Source organism: Procambarus clarkii, chromosome 34 (genome assembly GCF_040958095.1).
Source record: "Procambarus clarkii isolate CNS0578487 chromosome 34, FALCON_Pclarkii_2.0, whole genome shotgun sequence".
Lineage (NCBI taxonomy): Eukaryota > Metazoa > Arthropoda > Malacostraca > Decapoda > Cambaridae > Procambarus > Procambarus clarkii.
In genome coordinates this window covers 42,432,907-42,454,663 of record NC_091183.1, presented here as the reverse complement: position 1 = coordinate 42,454,663, position 21,757 = coordinate 42,432,907, and the positions used below count along the sequence as shown (strand labels likewise).

The window sequence follows — 21,757 nt, the reverse complement described above, 5'->3', positions numbered from 1 at the left end:
CTAAATATATATGTAATATAACTTAGTTACAGAGGTTGGTAATAGATAGCATATTGACACTGAGACAGGTTTGAGCCATAGTGTGCTACTGTTGAATGCTGGTAGTGGTAGAGATGGTGATATCGAGTTAGGCGGTTTGTCACATATTCGAAGTAGATATAAAAATAGCCTTAAAAATAATTACAATAAGGGAAATATTTAAGGAATTAAAAAAAGTATTATTGTTCCTAGTTTTTCAACCTTTTGTCAGGAAAATTAAATTGTCTATCAAAGAGTTAGCTTTATTCTGACCTATATTTTTTCTTGACAAAAATTATGAATGTCTGTAGTAATTACTGATAACTTGAGATAAAGTACAATGTACTGTGTATAGTGGTCATTTTCCTCTTACCACTGTTTACCACTAGTGACCTAGCCTTCTAGTTGAGTTCTTTCTACTGTACTTGGTTTTCAATTCTTGCAAATTTTTGTTCTAGCAGTTTTTCTTTCTTGCAGCTCTTAGTGTAACAAAGACATTACTACATGGCCAATGAGAGATGTCTCGGTGCAATTTATTAGGTTCTCTCCAAAAAAAGCAGGTGGACCATTAGTGAATTCCCCTAAAGTTGAAAGAAGGGTATTGGAAAGCCATGATTAGAGAGTTGTCTTGATTTACAATATTACTCCTCCGCCTTCATTTTAACTGTTTCGCATATTATACTGTGCCTCCGGCTCTCATGTTATTTTATTTCAGCTTTTATATTTGGAACCATTATCGCCAGTATTTCCCAGGCCTAGATTATATTGTATATTTCTTGCCTGGACTCCAATACCTTGGGTGTTTGAGTAGATGCTGGTATTTAATGATATCTGCATATTTTCTGTTAAGTTATATCGGACTTAAATGCAGTTGTTGGTATACACTACAGTATTTATAATTGGGTTTTGCTAAGCCTGCATATATTTCATTGGCATTTTGCTGTCCTTTAGTGCATCCAAGACTCTTTATCATAATCATCGTGTTTCCGATGTTATTAATTTAAAGGGAGGGATTTTTGGGCTCTAGGCTCTTGCTGCTTGGATTGTCTAGGTGTCGAGATTCCATGGGCTTTGCTTGCGTTTCATGGGCATTTTAGTATTTGTCTAAATATTTGAATGGTGATACTGTTATTTGTCCTTAGTTTTTGCATTTTCTTTATTGCCTCCATTTTAAATTTGGCTATTTCTCTAGATTTTAGAGGCTGTCACTGGTATCTAAATTCTATTGCCATAGAGATTTAAGGCCTGTGATAGAGATTTTGTAATTCCTTAATAAATAAAATATAGAGTTTGAAATCTGGTGCCTGGGTATTATGAACAGGCTGTACTTCTGCTTTCATACTTTGTGAAGTATGAAAGCAATCATGGTAATCAAAGTGGCTTTAGTTGTCATTTGGAATACGTAATATCAGTATTCTGATATGTGTAATGTGTACACGAGTACATAATTGATGTGTTTTTACAACATTTATTTTATATATAATCATCAATTTTGGATTTTTTTTTTCCGATTCATTATTTGGTTTTATGGTGTGTAACTTTCCCACTATTATATTCACTCACTTGTATAAGGATAGCAGTTGTTTACATTAGTAGTGTAGCAGCGAGTGCCACCAAGCAGCACAGCTGTTCATCATTCTTGCTAGTCACAGCTGGGCATAAAATATCACTTCCTCAGTAACTGCTGACCAGTGATCACTCGAGGGTCATTAAATTAGTCTGTATCAACATGTCAGGTCTTGAAATCTCATGCATCACTGTCTCTCGCATCATTGTTTGGCTTAAAGTGGCAACTCCTATTTACTACGAGTAAATTTTACAAAATGGGGCCAAAATTTGTGTTACTATGAATAAAATAAATTAAGGCTAACAAATGTGATTATGGTACCTGTATATAAATTTAAGTACTGTATAATTAATTAAGAGCAAAAGCATGATGATATGACATACTTTTTTATCCATTATCACTAATGTTAGTTTATTTTATTATTGTCTTTTGTTGAACCTAACACATTGTTCAGTAGTGGGCCTGAAAAATATTCATGTTTAATTACTGGGACCCCTCCAGCCCAATGGTACATACAATAGATTAGTCACTATACTTTATACGCGATAGCTAAAGGTATTCATACTGCGAATTCATCCAAGGATTAAAACTGTAATAAGGTAATAATTGGTAGTGTATTCATGCGCAACCAGTGTACTTTTTGCCCATATCTTTGTTATGCATTCAATACCAAAAAATACAATTGGTAGGAAGTACAGAATCCAAGTACAGTGCAGAATATTATTCTTTCTTTAGGACAGTGATCAGTAAGCCTAAGGAGATAGCACATCTGATCAAAAACAAATTTGGTTCTGCGGACAATATCAAGGAACTAGCAGGGGAGGAGGAGCGTGATGAGGAGCGGGTGCATCACGGGTCAGCTACGTTACCCGTAGGTGCAAGTTTGGTGCCTCCTACCTCCTCTAATCAAGGGAGCAATCTCCCAAGGTAAATTATATTAGTTTCTTTATAAATTATACCTTGTATTATTAAGCTTAGTTAAAGTATTTCAATTAGTGCAGCAGTTCCATGACTCAAGAGGGTGGTGATGACAAAATCAAATTTGGAATATACATACTGTACCTATTAAGCCATGTACAAGAGGTATCAAGTCAAGTACTCATAGCAGTTGTGTGTAGATAATCTTCAAATGATCTTTCCCTCTCTCAATAAGATGGGACTTTAATGAAGTTGAAAAGTGTGGAAGTTAGCTAGAGTTTGTAGCACCAGAGGAGAGGTGTCTTAAGGTTTTATGGAACACTTCATTGACATGTGGTTTGCAACCTTCTTGCATAAATTGTATTGCATGCCACTTATTATATTTGTTTAACTATTTTCATGATTCTACTGTATATAAAAACAAGACATCGGATGCATCTAGAAATAAGTCTAGGATTATTCTTTAAAGTACAACAATTTTGTAGAAATTGAATCCTTTATTTTTCATTTTTAATTAACCAGTGTTATATTTTATGACACTTTGTGCCTCGTGCCTACTAGTTAAAAATTAAAATAGTTAAAATTGAAAAGAAAGATCTCCATGCACTTTAACAGGATAACATTACAAAGATCGTAAATGGATTTTTTTTATTACGTCTTTTTGAAATTAAAAGAAATGACATAGCGGTAATTGTACTCTGCCAAACATTGTTATGATTGCCACAGTACATGTGGAAATCGTAACAATGGATTGCAGTGCACATATTGGAGGACAAGTGAAATATCTAATGAATGGGGCCATTTTGACAGATTTTTTCGAGGAGACTTATTCACCCTTGCAGTGATGCTTTCATATTAGATTGAAGTTTACGAGCCACTTACTATTGAGCCGTTATCCATTTTGCTTTGCATGCTTTTCTGGCTTTTTGTAAGAAACTTCCCATTTTTGCTGGCATATAAGATGCATATGTGGAATATGTGAGCCTGTTGGCTGCACCATGTAACAGCCTGTTGGAGCAAGTTATTACAAGTCAAACCTGGCCCCAGGTTGGGTTTGGGGAGTAGAAGAACTTCCAGAACACACACTAGGTATGCACCTATTTCACAAGAATATTTTGTGGAAAAGAAAAATTTTAGTATGATTCTTATGTAATGAAAGTGATGTTCGAGTTGTTCGTGTAATACAATATATATATATATATATATATATATATATATATATATATATATATATATATATATATAATGTATTCAGTAGGTGATGGATCAAAGCTGTACATCCTATCTACCAGCAAATATGGTGTACTGACCCTTTTGAATAACTAGATTTAAAATATGTGCTTCTATTTTTTTGTTATAGATGTTATTTAATGCAGTTTGTCACCTAAGCAGAAGAATATATAGAAATTATTTTTATTTAATCTATTTTTAATGCATCTGATGAGAGTTTGCTTCGGAGAGTCACATTTTCTGCTCTGTTTATAACTACAGTACTAGAATTGTCTCTCATGATGGGACATTACACAACAAAGACTAATATCTTGATGGATAAATATTTTAAGTACGTTGCCTAGAAGTAGTCAGTTGTGTTTATTGGAATCACAAGCATGATTTTTGTGTACCTTGTACTGTATACACAATGTGAAGATCTTTGTATTGTAATTAATTTCAAAGCTTTTACTATTATTAACCAGATCACAAGTTTCTTGTATTTTCAGTATCTTTGCCCTTTTTTCTAGATTTTTTGTTATGAGATTAAAAATTGCAGAGGAGTTTTTCTTGATTCATTAAGCTATACATCCATCCTGGGAATCAGAAAATGTAAGAAATTAGTGCCGACGACTCATTATGTACACAATCAAAGGGTCGTAATCTTGTCACCAGGTTCCCTCCCACCTAACACAATGGGAAATTGTGTCAGTTTATTTTAACAATTATTAGCCCTATGATATTAGGTCATACAGCTCACAACACAGCATCAAGAATTCTACAGAAAACTGCTGGAAGCTGTCGGTTCAGTGTGGTCTGGTACCTGTATAGAAATTACTTTATTGGTCAACAAAGGCCACAAATATTGTGGGAATGTTTACAGTCCACATTGGTTAGGTTAAGTGCTCACCACTGCACTGCTCACTTGGTTTAGGCAAAAACTTCATAGTGCAATCGTTAAGGATATATTTCTGTTGTTTTTATAAATGTTTAGGTAAAGTTAATGTCAAAATGTTTCCAAACTCAACCATTTTCATTTAAGAGTGATGAAAACATTAACAAACATTAAAATATAGCCTAATTACAAAAAAAAAGTACAACTCTCAGAGTACCTTAAGGTGCTCTGCGCAGTACAGTGGTCTGCAGGTCCACCTTGCTGTTCTCGGCTAAATATAAAGGTTTAGTGAAAGGATTAATTGACAGTATAATACAAATTAATACAGCTTTATATCTTGTACAATAATTAGATTGAAAGTAAATGTTGGCAAGATAATTTTTTTTTTATCAAGTTAATAGAGGAGAGTTGATATTGTTTGCCTACAAAAAAGAAATACATCAGTTTCCACAGATGCAGTGGTAAAGCAGATGCAGTCTGCTTTATTGTAGATGCAGTCCCTGTGGCGCAGTGGTAAAGCACTCACCCGGCATTTCGCTAGCGCTCTGGCCTGAGTTCGTATCCTGGCTGGGGAGGATTGACTGGGCGCCAATCTTTAACAGTAGCCCAATGATATTTGATTGTGTGTACAATATTAATGCAGTGAGCAATATTTTTAATGTATTGTAATTAAAAAATATATATAATACATATTTCTCAGAAATAACTAAAATGATGCATTCACCCAATTAATTCATCTTGGTTCATGAGTCACAGCATCATAAGAGAGTATGTACTACCTTAAACTTCACAAAAACCACTCTTACCGATCCCAAATAAATCACTATATTACTTCCAAGATTATTGATTACTCATCAGCTACAGTTTATGCAAAAATATACAGAAACAAATAAAATTGTTTTATGAATACAAAAAGCTATTTGTATCAGTGTTTCTCCTCGGTTATGTGCATTCCGGTGCATTTTGTCATGTCATGCTTGCTGCCATGTTTTGTTCCATAAACAACTCGAATGGCATCTGCATACTGGACTGTCGAGTTTCCTGAGGTGCTCAAGTCAACGCCAAGGGCAAACTTTAATTGTTCTCTATTTAAATATCACTTTAAGTAGAAATAACCACAATTTTGCAAATTTCCTTCATAGAGTTAGAAATTTGTCCCTTTCAGTACCTTTGTATTTAAATATTGTGTGTGTTTTTTACATGATGCAGGCTGCTCATAATCATTTACTTTCAGCAGTCATCACCAGGGTTCTTCAGCTCAGGGTGCAGGTGGCAGCAGCAGTGGTGGCGGCCACCATGGCAGCAAGATTGGCTCGGAAGAAGGCTCGGAGTGTAATTCTTCCATCACCAGTGAAAGTGTTCCGGGAGGAAGCACTACCTTAGCTCACCTCGCATCGCCCAGGAACCACCATAGCCAGGTAGTCAGCATACTCATTACAGTACTTTTGTATGTTAATATCCATTTAAAAAAATAACCCGACCCACGCTTGAATTGAAATGAAAGTGATACGACTTTATAAGGGTCTATGATGGACTGAAACGCTGAACACTTTCATTTCATATGTGTAGGTGTAAACAAACACTAGATACAACACATTATTCTATCTTCTCAGTGTTCACATTGTTGTGGGTGATCACATGGTTTACTATTGTAGACTAATCTATGTATACTTGTTGAATATATAATATTTTGTCTCCAGATTTCCTTATTCACTTACATTTTTCAATATGTATCATCCCTATTGTGAAAATATTGTTACCCAATTTTTTTCATGTTGGTAATGTCACTGAGAATTGGCATTTTTCCAGTACTGTAGTTGCCTCTGTTATCTTCCTTTCCATGACCTTCAGACAGTTTGGGGTTGTATTCTTTCATGAGCCTTTTGCTATGGGATTATATATGACTACTGTTATACAGTACCACTAATCCACTTCTTGTTTCCATTTATGTCAATTATGTACAGTAGTTCTGCAGAGTGGCTACCTCTATCACAGGTATTCCCTCAAGACTACAGTATAAGTGTAGCAACTGTTCCGCTTCTCTTCCAAGTATCATCCTGTGAAGATTGTATTCCCCCATTACTGTAATAATTTGTGGCTGTACATCCAGTGTCGTTTCTTGTAATTCTTAAACCTTTGTGATTTGTGGGTATGTATGCATTACTCTGTCACTGTTCATCTATACTGGAGATCTTTTATCCTTGCCAGGGATGAATGTTTCAGTGTATCTGGGTTCAAGGGGAGAGTTGCATTATATTACATGTGTCATTCCTCCTTACCTAATTCGGGAAACCAATTATGCATGTGTGTGGGGGTTGACAAACCACTTGCTTCTTTTTCTGTCTCAATAGAGGCCACTAAAGATGGTGGTCCTCGATTAAAGTCAGGTAAGGTAATTATCAGGAGAAAACTCTAAGCCATTGTGACTATATAGCACTTTGAGGGGATCAGAATAAAGATTTGGAATGGGACGGTGGGGGGGGGGGGGAATGGTGCCCAACCACTTGGACGGTCAGGGATTGAACACTGTCGCTCTACCGTCCAGCCCAAGCGGTTTGTGTAAATTCAGGCAAATTAAAAGTATATCTGGGAGACCTTGGTTATTGATTCTGCTGTAGTTTGTAACACAGTTTTTCTATATTGCTTCCACATCGTTTCATGGCAGATCCCTCTTTCTTCTTTCCCCACCTGTACTCCATCAAAATGAGAACCTTTGTAATGATGATTGATGATGACTATTAATACAGTGTTACCAATTTATATATTTAGAGATTATTATAAATTTACAGTATTTATAGAATACGTTTCTATTTGAAATGTATAGGACATATAAGCTATTATTTTTATATGCTCTGTGTGTTCAATAATTCTGTATGTTCAAATCAATCAGGTTACAGTGCAATTTCAAGAACATAGCCTGAGCTTTCAATTAATTTATAATACAGTATATAAATTAGCTTAAAAAACTAAACAAATTTGAAAGCTTACCAGGAATGAATCTGATTTCACAACAACAAATATGCTGTAGTTAGACAAGAAAGAGGTACTGTACTGTAATAAAGTAAAGGAAAGCCTATTATTATTAGCCGTTCTTGATTTATACCAAAGTGAAGTGAAAGTAGTCCAGCCTCTTGCTCTTCACTCTTTTACTTTGATGTGAACAGTGTTTCAAAACTGTTTCATTTTGGCTCTCTACTTTCTCTGGGACTGTTAAATACTCTATAATAATTTGCAGATTTTTGTTATTATTTTTTTTTTAATTCGCTGAGAGTAGATAAAATAACCTGTCATTGTTTTACAGTTAACTAGTGTAGATTTTTATGGTTTACCTGGAGGAACAACTATTGAACAGCTGCTGATGGAGCTACGAGAGAGTCGGGAAGAATCAACACGACTTAGAGAAGAGATTGATACAATAAAAGTAAGTTTTTTCAGTAAATAAACATTCAAAAACTTGATTACTGCATCAACAACAGATACTGCTAAAGAAAAGTATAAACTAAGAATATTGATAACAGAATGCTTAAATGTTAATGACCTGTCTTAATTGGTCATTACTGTGCCTTAAAAAGTCATGGTTATATCTCTCGAGTGGATTTCATAAGATGCTCTACTCATGAAATTAATATATGGCTGTACAATATACAGTGTACTCATTGCACCTCTAAACATAAATTCACTTCATTTAAATGTTTATTTTCATTATGAACATAGGTGCTTGTGTACATACTACTTGTGTACAATTTTGTAGTTGTTCATGAGTTTGGTGTTTTGTAGTTCTCATCTTTGGAAATGTTTGTACATCCCTCATAATGATTATGATAATTCTTGTTGATCATTATTAAGCCATTCCTTATTATCACCACCATCTCTACTACTGACAAACTGCATATGTTGTTTAACACTTTCACTGCCCGATCACTCACATTCCGTCATGAAACCAAAATACGGAGTATGCAACATGACACAAACGGAGTCAATAACTTAAAAATTTGTACAAATTCCATTTATTGTCCGAATACTATGGAACTTGTTTTAAAATGAGCGCCAACTTCTTCCCATTCTCTGTATCCCCTACGTGGCATCCTGAGCCCTCCATGTGGACGCCCATCCCCGCAGGAGGCTCACTGTTCTCATGACCTTGCTCGTGACAGCCGCGGCCTCCCCTCGAGTCAAAAAGTTTCCTCATTCTGGTTATTTTATCTCGGGTATTTGTTGTTGCTGGCTTTATAAACACTGCAGATTGACTTCCGGATAGATACTGATCAAGAACAGAGACAATCCATGACAAAAGCATTGAAAGAAGCACGTATGAGGGAAAAGTTACTGAGTTTTCTTAGAAAGTATAGAAAAGTGAGACTTATGTGTTCTTATATTAAAATATCCCTTCACAGCATTCTATTGCAAACAATTTAATACCAATTTGAATGACGTAGCATGGAAATTGAGGTCAGAAAGTTGAAAAGAGTATAAACATTGCAGTGGTAAACTCTTAGGCAATACTCGGGCTACCTTGCAGTGCGCGGTGGGTCTAAAGTATAGGAAAGTGAGACTTATATGTTCTTGTATGCACATATTCATTTGGAGAATTCTATTGCGAACAATGTGATATCAAATTGAACGACATAGCATGAAAATTGAGGTCAGAAAGAGTATAAAAAAAAAAGGCTTTTTAGCTTTTTAGAAAGCTAAAAAGAGTATAAACATTTGTGGGTGATGGAGAGTTCATGCGCACCACTCGGTCGACCTTGAGGTGCGCGGCAGGTCACCGCTGGGGCAGCGAAAGTGTTGAATCTCCTTACGCCTCCTACCAAAACATGAGTGCAACCCTTCTGGTCAGCCTCCACATTGATAAATTAAGATTATTTGAACCTTCCCAGAAAAGTCTCATTAACCTGGTGTCTCCTCTTATCATCATAACTAGGTTAAAAAATATTTACATATCCTACTTTATTCCCTGACAAAATATCTGACCCCATCATTTGATAGTTTATAATACTGTACTGTATTTAAACAAGTACATTACTTATGAAACTGGACGACTATATGATGTGACAACAATTTTCCATATCATGGTGCCCGAGGTCAGTTTCTGGTCTGGGAGTATGTGAATGCAGGTGTGCAGACAGATTGGAGGGAGCATTTTTTGGGGGCTGGGAAAATGTGTACCTAACTAAGCAGTTCAAGTTAAACATGTATAGCTTTTCCCCTAGGTGGCTATATATTACAGGATACCTTCTGTAAATAATGGAAAATTAATCATCCACGGTTATCTGACCTTTGCAGTTGCAAAGAGCTAGATTTCACTCCTTCTTAGCCACTTATAAGTTAGCACTAATAAGTAAACTGTACATAGGACCTTGTAGCATTGGTACCACATTTTCCTGCATAACTTTCATGGGGTTGAGAAAGTACTGAGAATCTATACCTTTAGCAGTGGCGTAATAAATTTGATTACAAATGGGCTTTTTAAAAGTTAAAAAACTAAATTTTTTGCTGGATTATTTTATTTACTTACTCAAAATATGTCTTTTTGGTAATACATTATAATAACTTACATTTTGCAGCAAACATTAGCAGCAGAAGTGAATTCAATGCGTGATGGATTAGCAGAAGAGCGTTTCCGATGTGATCGACTTGAAGAACAAATAAATGATCTTACAGAGCTACACCAAAATGAGATGGGAAATCTTGTAACTAATATGTCAGACATGGAAGAAAAAGTGCAATACCAGAGTGAAGAACGTATACGGGACCTACATGAGATTGTGGAAAACTGTCACACAAGGGTGAGTGTCATTAGAGAAGATTGGATGTGCTGAGAGGATTGGATGTAGTGATGAAATTCCTTGTAAAGGTCCTAAAATCAATGGGCAGTGTTGTGAAATTCTGACGATTTGCAGGTAAAATTATTTGAGTTCCAATTAGAGCCATGTGGTGCCAATTAGGCCATATGTCATAGCCTGGACCCCCAACACCATTGTAGATTATGTTTGTGTGCTTTTCACAACTATATGGGTGTAATAAAGTATAACAGGTAAACCAATCGTCATTTCAAACATTATCATGTATTACTTGAATTATGTGATTTATCAAGTTATTGAACACACACAATCTAGTAAATAATGAGAAACGGGTGTTTTTCAACAGGCATATTTACTGCAGGAAGAATTGGTTTCCTTGTTGTTATGGATAGATATAAAATTGGTATCAGACCTAGTAGCACTGTTGCAATCATTAATCAGTGTTATTAGAAGTACAGTACAGTACTGTACTGTTTATTCTGTATGAAGAATTTTGGAAGATGCAAGATGAGAAGGGATTAGTGCTGTATAACCAATCAACACAACCACAGGTGGGAGGTGATTTGTTTTTTCTATGCCACCAGTATCAAAGAAAACACAACTCTGACCACGAAGCCTGGTCAGAGACTGTGCCGCGGTGGGCACTGAGGTAATTCATACTGTCACTTACCTCATCTTAATGAGGTAATGACAGTATGAATCTAATTTCTTTTATGCTTCATACCCATTTTCCATCCTGTTAAGAATCTAATAAGGTTAATGTTTTTTTTAGTTTAATGGTTAACCTTATGATACTAATTTAGAGGGAGACTATTGAATTTTATAGGGTAATGGGGGATATTTTTTGTTTTGTAACTTCTGTGCATATGTTTTATGTCACATTTTATGTTGCATTCAGTCAAATTTTTAACATTTGTTGTATATGAATAAAGGTGTGTGCACAGAACAGATTGTTGTGCTCATCAAAATGCTGTGTGTGTTTTTGGAAAGAGAGAGAATATTTTCTGAAAACATATACTGTACAAGATAAACAAAAGTTGTATGGTGAATACAGCATATTGTATTTGTAATTAAGAAGATAAGAGTAATGGAAATTGCAGGCGGTCTATTGGCCTATACGTGGCAGCTCTTATTAATATTCACCCAAACTCATTCATATATTTCTAACCTATGGTTAAAACAGTTCAGCAATCCCACATCTATTATTTTATCTAATAATTTATTACATAAAACAACACTGTTTCCAAACCACTATTTACCCCAGGTCTTTACTCTTTATACTTTTCCAATTGATATAAGAACTAATTAAACATTGTTATTTTTTAACTATAAGTTACTAAATGTCATTTATACTCTGGCCAGATTTCCCGGATGGAACATCAGCAAGCACAACAGCAGCAACAATATCTCACATTAGAAGGTTTAGAGAACAGCAATGCACGAGCTGTGTTTGTAAAGCTCATCAACGTTTTATTAACTGTGCTTCAGGTAATAGCACACTGTAAAGTATTCTTATGTTGGCAGTAACTCGTAATACACTCTCATTACCAAAGTATTTTATTTTAGTAAATGTTTGAAGCATACTTCAATTTATTGTTAGTGAAAATATTTACAGATAATGCTCAAATTTTATTAGTGATGTACAAAGTGAAACACAGTATTACTCTATTACAATTTGATTTTGTTTTGTGAATAGAGTACAGTATAATGAAAATTTAAATTCTTTCAGGTCTTGTTATTGGTAGTAGCAACAGTGGCCAATATCCTGACACCACTACTTCAGACGCGAACCCGCCTTGTCGTTACAGCTTCAATTGTTTTCTTCCTCGTCTTTGTTTACATACAATTACCCGAGTTGAAAGAGATGTGGTTTGCAATAGTTGATCGATATTTAAAGTTTTTCACTACAAAGTAAAACATTGTTCTGGTGGACATAGTATTAAATGAACTAAAATACTGAAAAACAGAGCATACAGTGTAGTAAAAAAAAATTGTTGTTCCTTGTAATGGTATGCACTCTTAGCAGTATGGTTAAGAGAATCATTGACTTGTATTCCAAGTGACTTATTTTCTACATTTTCAAGTTGACACAACTCGTCTGTCCAGTAACCACTTAAGCAAGAGAGTCATATTGATTCCTTAGCTCAAATATTATCAGATAAGTGAGTTTGACTTGGTACTGGCACAAGTATGCCATAGTGTTTGAAGTTGGGTTTTGAACATTTTCAACTATGTAGCAAGTTGTTAAGTATTTTATGATGAATTACAGAAACGTTCTCAAATGCAGCATGATATTATATTTTGAACAAGGGACATTTTAACTATAGTTGCAAGATGGCTTTCGAGACTGGCAAGAAGAAACAAGTGAGCAGCTTGGTGATGCAGTTGAATATGAATACCCAAGTGTGTGTTGGCATGACATTGAAATGATCAAATAAACAATTTCCTCCAGCTACAGATGCAGCTTGGAAATAAAGAAGATGGTTGGCTCTTGTGGGGCTCGTGTGATAGCATGAACCAAAGTTGGACAAAATAAGGTACTGCATTTTTTTTTTCCATTTTTTTCTTTCTTTTCTTTTAGAATGTAAAACAGAAACCCTCTTTTTGGGCATAGTTTACTAGCCTCAAGGATAAATGATCAAGGTGAGTACACGTAGTTAACAGATCAGTGGTCAGCATGAAATCAAACCAATGATTATTTGGTAGATTAGAGTGGTCACCTAGTTGTGCATTACTTGAATGAACCCTTGGAATCACATATTCCTGCCAGTATTTTATAAAATTTGAGCTACTTCTACTACCACCACCATATGCTGATGACAGATCCGTTACTAGTAGTGCTGATGGTTGATGATTTACTCTGCTCTCTATTTTACACGGATCATCTGTCTGTTCCTGTTATCTTGTTGAGCGGTCTGTGATGAAATGAACTGTTAGAACAGACCCATTCCCCCCCATCCCCATCATAAAAAATGTTTTTGCTCTCTTTCTATAATTCATCACAATGTTTGTTTTCACTTGTTATTCTAGGGTGGTTAAACAAATTTTTGCAGATTTGAAATTATGGAGTGAAGGTATTTTGGATTCTTGAATGGTGCTGGTGGAAATGTATGCTGTTCAAAGTACAGTAGTTCTTCAGTGTGTACTGAATAGGTACCATGTTTGTGGGTTCCTACTGCAAGGCTGTGGGTCTCCACCTGCAATACCAGCATTATTCACACCTGACATTCATAGTCAAATTTTATTAATAGCTTTTTAATATTAAATGTTTTTGAAAAACATCTTGAATTTTTGTGGACTGAATTCATTGTCACCTATAAGTCAAAACAGCTGACCAGATGTCTGTCAATCTATTTAGTATTTATATAAAAATTCTTAGTCACTGAATTGCCTTGAAAATGTGTGTGTGTGTGTGTGTGTGTGTGTGTGTGTGTGTGTGTGTGTGTGTGTGTGTGTGTGTGTGTGCGTGCGTGCGTGCGTGCGTGCGTGCGTGCGTGCGTGCGTGCGTGCGTGCAAGTGTAATATAAGAAAAATAATTATGAACACATTTCCCATAAAGGTCTACTATTAATAATAATTAGACCAAATGATACAAAAATATGACATAATAGGCGATGAGTCACAATAACGTGGCTGAAGTATGTTGACCAGACCACACACTAGAAGGTGAAGGGACGACGACGTTTCGGTCCGTCCTGGACCATTCTCAAGTCGATTGTGACCATTCACAATCGACTTGGGAATGGTCCAGGACGGACCGAAACGTCGTCGTCCCTTCAACTTCTAGTGTGTGGTCTGGTCAACAATCTGACATAATAATTTAAAAGCTGGAAATCATTCTTTAGCTAATAGGATCTTTAAAGATAAGAGACGTACTCTGCAGCAAGAAAGAATATACTGTATAACAGTCATTTGGGCAGTGGTAATATTCAGTGGCTACATGAAACTAAAATGCTTTTAGATGTAGATTTGCCATGTACTTACATAGGCTCAGTTGTTGACTTTGTGCTGAGGTCCCCCCCCCCCCCCCCTGCCCTGAGTGTGAGGAACGTGGGGAAAGGAAAGGGGAGGTAACGAAGGATAGCTTCACCGATGCTGTAGCTTTGTAATGTAATTATAATATATTATTACAGATAGAAGGTACCATAGCAAGGGAAATTTAAGTCAAATATGAGAGTAACAACTGTTGGTCTCATTGGTAATATAGAGCCATGGCCTCAGTATTTGAGGCTCTTATTTATTTATCCTGATGTCACCCTTAGGTAAATTTTATGATATTATGAGTCCTGATAGACTCAGAGTATGGTATTGTTTTATGGGGTTCCATAAGTTATTACTATTAAAAGTGCACTTTTTATGTCACAAGTATTGTATGCTCCAACTATGGCAGACCATCAAGAAGAAACCTTTACTTAATAAATGATTCACTAAGTTCCAAGTTTTTAATGGTATTTGTAAAAAGACGTATATTGGCTTTGTGGTCAACTGCCGCTGCTTACATAAATGTTGCTCTTGGGGTATGGATTTATTCATTGGAGTCTATATTGACTTGGAACCAAACTTGGAGTCTTGTAGTAACTTCTGGTATCAGGGATGATAAAAAGAGGTCTTACCATGCAAGTGTTTGCATTTGCAGGTCACTAGTTTTCTCCTCTAACTTTCAGCTATGATACCATGTTTGAGCAGGCAAACCACTCATGTAATATTCATTCCTTGGGTGCCAGTCCCATATTCCATTGGCTGGGCAATATGGCTGCCAAGTTCTGTATTATTTAGCTCACTTCATACACAGTTTTTGTGCATTAAGTTTGAGATCTGATTTTTTTTAAATTCTTAGTTACAGTTTGAGGCCAGTCTGGCAAAGTAGGCATATTATGTTAGTTTTAAGGGATTTTTTTTCTTAGCAATTTCTAGTAAAGATGACACACTATTGGAACTTTTATTTCCCATAATATACATAGGGAAATAATTAATTTTTTTAATATATATCCTGGTTATATTTTATGTATTGGTACATGATTCAGCATTGCTATTTTTATCTTTTAAGACCACTAATCATGAACAGTTTTTCAAGCAAACCTTTTAAATGGGATAATGGCCCTCATATACATAATCTTCATCATGGAGCTTAATAAGTTATAGTATACTAGAGTATCAGATACAAATGAGCAGAGATAATAAGACTGAGGCAATTTCATAATGAAATGTGATAAGAGGCTCCTGATATATAGAAAACAACAATTAGTATCTATAATTCTAAAGGTTAAGGTACAACTTGGCACATTTCTATTGAGATTTTTTCTCATCCTCAGAGCATTGTATTTCCTGCAGAAATTGCCAATAACCTCTACATTTGAATATTCCCAAATGATTTGTTAATCATTTTGCTATTTCTAGGCACAAATTATCTACATTTTCTACTCCATATATGATGATTTAGTATTGCAGCATTCATCATCCTACCCAGTTGTTTGATTGAAATTGAAATAAGTTTATCGAGGTATAAATACACACAGGGATGAGGTAGCTCAAGCTATTCTCTCCTCATTCAGTACAGCATTGTTTGATGTGTTCATGTAAACCTTGGTTCTGGGAGGGGGGGGCTACGTGACCAGCTTTCAACAGGGCACCCTGGGTCAGTGGTTGAGGCTGTTCCTTCAGGTGCACAGTACGATGTATGAGTTTGAGAGGCATGCTTTGGGGTGAATTTGACTTCCTCCATGCTCTGTACTCTGTCTCCTCTCAGATTGTTCTTCTGTGGTCTATTACCTGAACTGAGGGGAGGAATAGGGGGTCCGTTCGGTTCCTTTCCCTTTGGAACTGGATGCTTTATGTAGCTCAGCTTCTGGTGTCTTGGGATTCATGTGGTTCATGTGTAGGGTGTTTCCAACATTCTCAGACATTATCTCGCTTCCATTCAATTTCCACGTGGACTGTAGATGACAAGTCCTTCCATTGACTTTGTAGGATGCCAAGTCACACCAAGGTGGACCTTTGCATGCAAGTGTGGAACCTTCTCTTTTCCGTGGCTCCATTTTCCGATTGCAAGTTTTGCTGTGGATGCATTTTGCCTGTTTTTCCCAATTCAATTGTTGTTCTGGGTTCTGTCCAGTCTGGAGTTGCTTTTAGCCCAGTATCAAAAAAGGGTGTTTATCCGTGGCTCCACCTCTTTCAGCGGATCGTCCTGGCAATGTAATTCGCTGGTTCAAACCTCTTTGCTTTACACATCTGGAGTTTTTTATGTGGGCCTATTGCTATTTTGTGTGGTAAGAGGTGTTGTTGGTGTCCCACCTGCAGCTTTCTTTGTGGCAGCAGAATGAAGTTGCCTGGTGCTCATTTGCTCATGGAAGCATGAGATGCTTCATCATTATCTCTTTGTCTCAGTCAGGGTGGTCCTATCTTATTTGTCTTGGTGGTTTCTTGATTGACATCTCATGCTTAATACTGATGCATCTTAACATTCAACTTTGCTGGAGCCACTGATTACATTCAGCATCGATTCTTCTTCAGCACTATTCTCATGTGCTGCTCATGCTCCTCCCGAGCCATCCTAGTTCCTGGACGTTGTTTTGGGCTTTAGCTCCTCGCCTCAGTTCTCGGTTCCCCTTCAGCTCATTATGTCATTCTTACTGTTCTTGTTGGCCCTCACCTCTGGCTACCTTATCGGGGAGCTCCACGCACTTCTCCAGCATCAGGGGGGGGGGGGGAGCCGGTCGGCCGAGCAGACAGCACGCTGGACTTGTGGTCCTGGGTTCGATCCCAGGCGCAGGCGAGAAACAATGGGCAGAGTTTCTTTCACTCTATGCCCCTGTTACCTAGCAGTAAAATAGGTACCTTAGTGTTAGTCAGCTGTCACAGGCTGCTTCCTGGGGATGGAGGCCTGGTCGAGGACCGGGCCGCGAGGACACTAAAAAGCCCCGAAATCATCTCAAGATAACCTCAAGATAACCAAGGGGGTTTTGCCGGTTCTGCCCAGGTTGATATGTTGTGGGTTGAAAAAGTTTCCTTGATCTGTTCCAAGGTTCACATTTTGCCGAATATTCAGTCATTAAGTCTAGCCAGCCTGCAGTCTAACCTCAAGCTCATGATGTTTGCAAAGATGCCACTTTGTCCTGAGCTGATAATCTGGCTCTGGGGGGGGGGATTATACAGGATTCTGGCAGCCCAGTATTTAATATTAAGCCCTTCCTCCAGGTTCGTTGCTCGGCTCTTGAATTGACCAGGAGAGCCAGCTCCAGGCTGGGGCCAGGCTGCCTGGTGGCAGTTATTGCAACTAAAGGGTTTGAACTAGTATAGTGTGATTATCTTGTTTCATTTGGATTGTTTGCAGAGTTGTTTGGCAGTTTCAAGGCTTCATTTAATTAAATCTTCACCGACTCTCTGGATGCTTTTTCTGGTGGAGTGGCAGATTGTCACTTGCTCCTTGCATCTCTGTGAGGGGGAAGCAGGTCCCGGTAGACCAAACAGAATTCCTACTGCTGATGTGACTCATTAGATGGAGCACTCTCAGCAAGATAACTTCAGGGAACCACCAGGGCTCTACCAGAAAGAGGTATTTCATTAGTCAATGCTGGGTTTTGCTCTTGCATTGGCATCCTGAATAGATACTTTTGAATATATTCACTCGCACTTCTGCGAGTGCTTTTATAGCATTTTGTGCTTGGCATTGTCTTGATAATAGTACTGCTATAGCTACACCGCTATAACCACATCCAGCCTTATTCAGCTACTGCACATCTAACCTTGTAGTGCGTCATACTTAGCCTTGTACCGATATCCCCACACTGTGCCAGGTATGAACAGCTAGGAGGCGGGGCATAGAGTTAAATCTTGGTTTCCTATGGTCTCTGATAGGTAAGCAGCTAGCATTGCCTTAGCTTCACACACAAACTTACTACCATAGCTGTACATTGCCTGTAGCCATTACTAAAGTCTTATGCTCTCATTACCCAACGTGTTCTTGGCTAGGCTTGTTTATGCATCTATAGACAGGTCTATAGATGCATTTATCAATTTTGACATTGTGTATTCAAAATAGGTTTCTCACGTAAATTAATATAATTACATATTAAAGTTTTATGAATAGTCATGCATAGGGTAGCTTAAATATTTTAGGTTCTGTTGGAAATTATTCACATTTTGAAGTGCATGGATGAAGCATTTACAGGGTTGCAATTGAAATGGAGGTTATTAGCAAAAATGCTTGATAAGTACAGTGGTACCTCGCATAATGATCGCCCCAAAAGACGAACATTTTGGGTAACGAACGGCCCGATCGGCGTCAAATCGTCCCGTATGACGAACGCTGGTTTGAGTAACGTCAACACCACACGGTGGGGTCGCGCTGCTTCTTGCACATTCTTAGACGCCTCCGACGATGCACATAAATTATGTTGTTCTTGTTTAAAGATGCTAATGATGCTGGGATATAAAAGGGTGACTGCTGAGATGTTGCAAAGCATTGACTTTATTGTAGGAAAAAAGAAATGAAATGTCTGATATACAACAAATGTCAACAAGGTTCGTTCGCTTTTCGGCAGGTAGGCTGCTCCATTATAACAATCTTTCTTTGTTTCAAATGTGTTCCATTTGTTTTGTATTTGTCATTTACGTCTCAATAATGGAGAAGCCTACCTTACATACACTGAATAAACCATTATGACATTTTCCTTTCTTCAAATGTGTTCAATATTTCTTTTTCATTTGTCTTATAGCAAAAGGTTCGTTCGGTGGTCGGCAGGTAGGCTGCTCCATGTTTCTTACATACAAAAAATGTAAATAATAAAAAAAATGAAGAATTTTGAAAACCAGTACAAATGTCAAAAAGGTTCGTTCGGTTGTCTACAGGTCAGCTGCTCCACGTTTCTTAAATAAAAAAAAAAAAAACGAAAAATAAAAGAACTGTTGAAACAATTTGAAAAATGGACAAATGCCATAAAGGTTCGTTCAGTGTTTGTCGGGTAGGCTGCTCCATTATTGAGACGTAAGTGACAAATACAAAACTAATGGAACACATTTGAAACAAAGAAAGATTGTCATAATGGAGCAGCCTACCCAACAAACACTGAACGAACCTTTTGCTATAATGAATATGAAAGACAAGAGCGTTTTCCGTCTTAGCGCCTTCGTGGCGGCTACGTCCGTATTCAATTAACTACCCTAAGTGGAAAAACCTTCGTAAGTTCATTCCGGGATTTAAGTGTGGTTTCGACCACTCGTAGCTTTACGTAAACTGGATATAAGTCATTTTTTCTCTACTACATAACACTGGGATCGATTTATGATATTGGAACATGACCAAAATATTATAGCTGGTGAATCTAGTGGAGAGGAGTCCTTCGTGTTAGTTATATATGCATTCTCTGCTTGAAACTTGAAGTAAATGTGTGTTTGATGATAGTAGAATTAGTTTTATAATAGCAAGATATTATACCAGTAGTTATTAAGTAAATAAACACTGGTGAACATGAAATATGAGAGAAGGTGATGAGCCCTGCCTGATGGGATCATTTACTATCACCAAATGCCCCTGTTCACCTAGTAGTAAGGGTGTACCTTAGCTATACATACCCATTTCTAATTTATTTAGTTTGGTTTTATTTTTAAATTAAATCTGGGTGAGACATAAAATAAAAATATGCTGCACAAATGATGTTAGGTAAGGAAAAGGGTAAAAATGTCAAAAACTTTATTCATTGAATACTTAAAGCTATAATTATGACTATATAGATTATTAAAAAAGAGAGAGGGAAGTAGGGGTCCAAGTCCTCTTCCTGTTATACAATTTGGGTGTGGAACAAGTAATTATCAAAAGAAGGCACCATGCCGGGAAGGCTATGTAGCAGTAAGGCAGTGAGGTGAGGCAGCTACTTATTTGAGAAATGCTGATTTTATTTACCTTATAAGCTGAGGCAACTTATTTTATTTGAGGAATACTCAGCTGATTCCTCTACATTTAGCATGGAACAAATTTGTGTCCAAGACCTCTTCCTGTTACTCAATTTGGCTGTGTGTAACCAAACTAGAAGTGCTCTACAAATCAAGGGACCCAGAATGTGGAATGACCTCCCGAATCATGTCAAAGGCTGTACCTCTCTCAACCAGTTTAAGAGTTAAACCAAGTACTGCCTAATTAACTCCATGTAACCTAACTTACCTCCTAAATGTCAACCCATGTCTTGCTATTTTTTAAACAACGCTGTTCACCAACATGTGCAATTGCTGATTTATGCTATGTTGACCCCCTTTTTGCATTTTTTATTCCTTCTTTCAACACAATTTATACCTAATCCCGATTACTATTAAGTTTTAGTCGTTTTTTTTTCCCCCACACCTTGCCCGAAATGCTATGAGTATTAGTGGCTTTAGGTATTGTATGTACTAGCTCTGCCTATAAATCCAACATTATGTTTGTAAATCAACTGTATGTACTTTTCCTGAATAAAATGTATTTATTATTTATTTTTTAATCAGTATTAAAAGAAGTCACCAAGCTGGGAAGGCTATGTAGCACCATTGTGTGTAACAATAAACCAAATTTTTTTAACAAATAATGCACCTGTATGGGAAAACAAATCCTGTCAGCTGTAAAAATATTGATGCAGTTATTTAAATGAAAAATATAATGAAAGAAATATTACTGGTTTATTCTTATCCTATCTTTTTGTACTGTACAGTATATCCAAGGAAGTGAAAAATTGAGACATAATGCACAATTTAATGAATGATTAGCATGGATTAGCAGTTAAAAAGAAATATGACTTGTATTACATATCAACATGAGATCTTAATGCAACCCGTTCTCGCAAATTCGTAAAGTCAATATTGACTTATTAACTACGTGCATAAGTGATATACTAAACATAATAGATACCCTTAAAAAGATTCATAGAAAACTCCGACCTTACCTAACCTTGTTAGTATCTTAAGATAAGCATCTTATTGCTTCGTAATTACAATTATTACTTAACCTATACATATTATAGGTTAGGTAATATTTGTAATTACGAAGCAATAAAATGCTTATCTTAAGATACTAACAAGGTTAGGTAAGGTCGGTGTTTTCTATGAATCTTTTTAAAGGTATCTATTATGTTAAGTGTGTCACCTATGCACATATTTAATAAGTCAATATTGACTTATTAAATTTGCGAGAACGGGTTGCTTAATGATCCATGGTCAACATGATTTAATAAGGATAATACAGTACTGTATTTGTAATAATACAAACTATATTTTAAAATCTTTATTACTGATTTTTTTTATTAAGAAGATTAGGTATACACAGCAATGTGCTGCTTCCCTATTCTGTATAAAGGACCACATAGTGTAGATCAAAAACCAGCT

General features: G+C 36.6%; 1 protein-coding gene across 17 annotated transcripts in view; it reads left to right on the top strand.

Moving 5' to 3' along the window:
- The window catches only part of Dmtn (transmembrane and coiled-coil domain 2 protein Dmtn), a 230,668-nt gene that overhangs the window by 200,566 nt on the left and 8,345 nt on the right, over positions 1–21,757 (top strand). For 6 of the 17 annotated variants that reach the window (XR_011230324.1, XR_011230323.1, XR_011230326.1 and 3 more), the window contains 7 exons: positions 2,321–2,512; positions 5,842–6,025; positions 7,909–8,028; positions 10,175–10,396; positions 11,774–11,899; positions 12,141–12,948; positions 17,742–17,963. Coding sequence is in view for 5 of the 17 variants with exons in the window: in XM_069335946.1 (XP_069192047.1) it covers positions 2,321–2,512; positions 5,842–6,025; positions 7,909–8,028; positions 10,175–10,396; positions 11,774–11,899; positions 12,141–12,326 (1,030 nt within the window). In the remaining 12 variants the exon portion in view is untranslated. Of the gene's footprint in view, positions 1–2,320; positions 2,513–5,841; positions 6,026–7,908; positions 8,029–10,174; positions 10,397–11,773; positions 11,900–12,140; positions 15,342–17,741; positions 17,964–21,757 lie in introns of those variants that run through there. The other 11 variants (XR_011230328.1, XR_011230327.1, XR_011230322.1 and 8 more) reach the window with 5 other exon arrangements.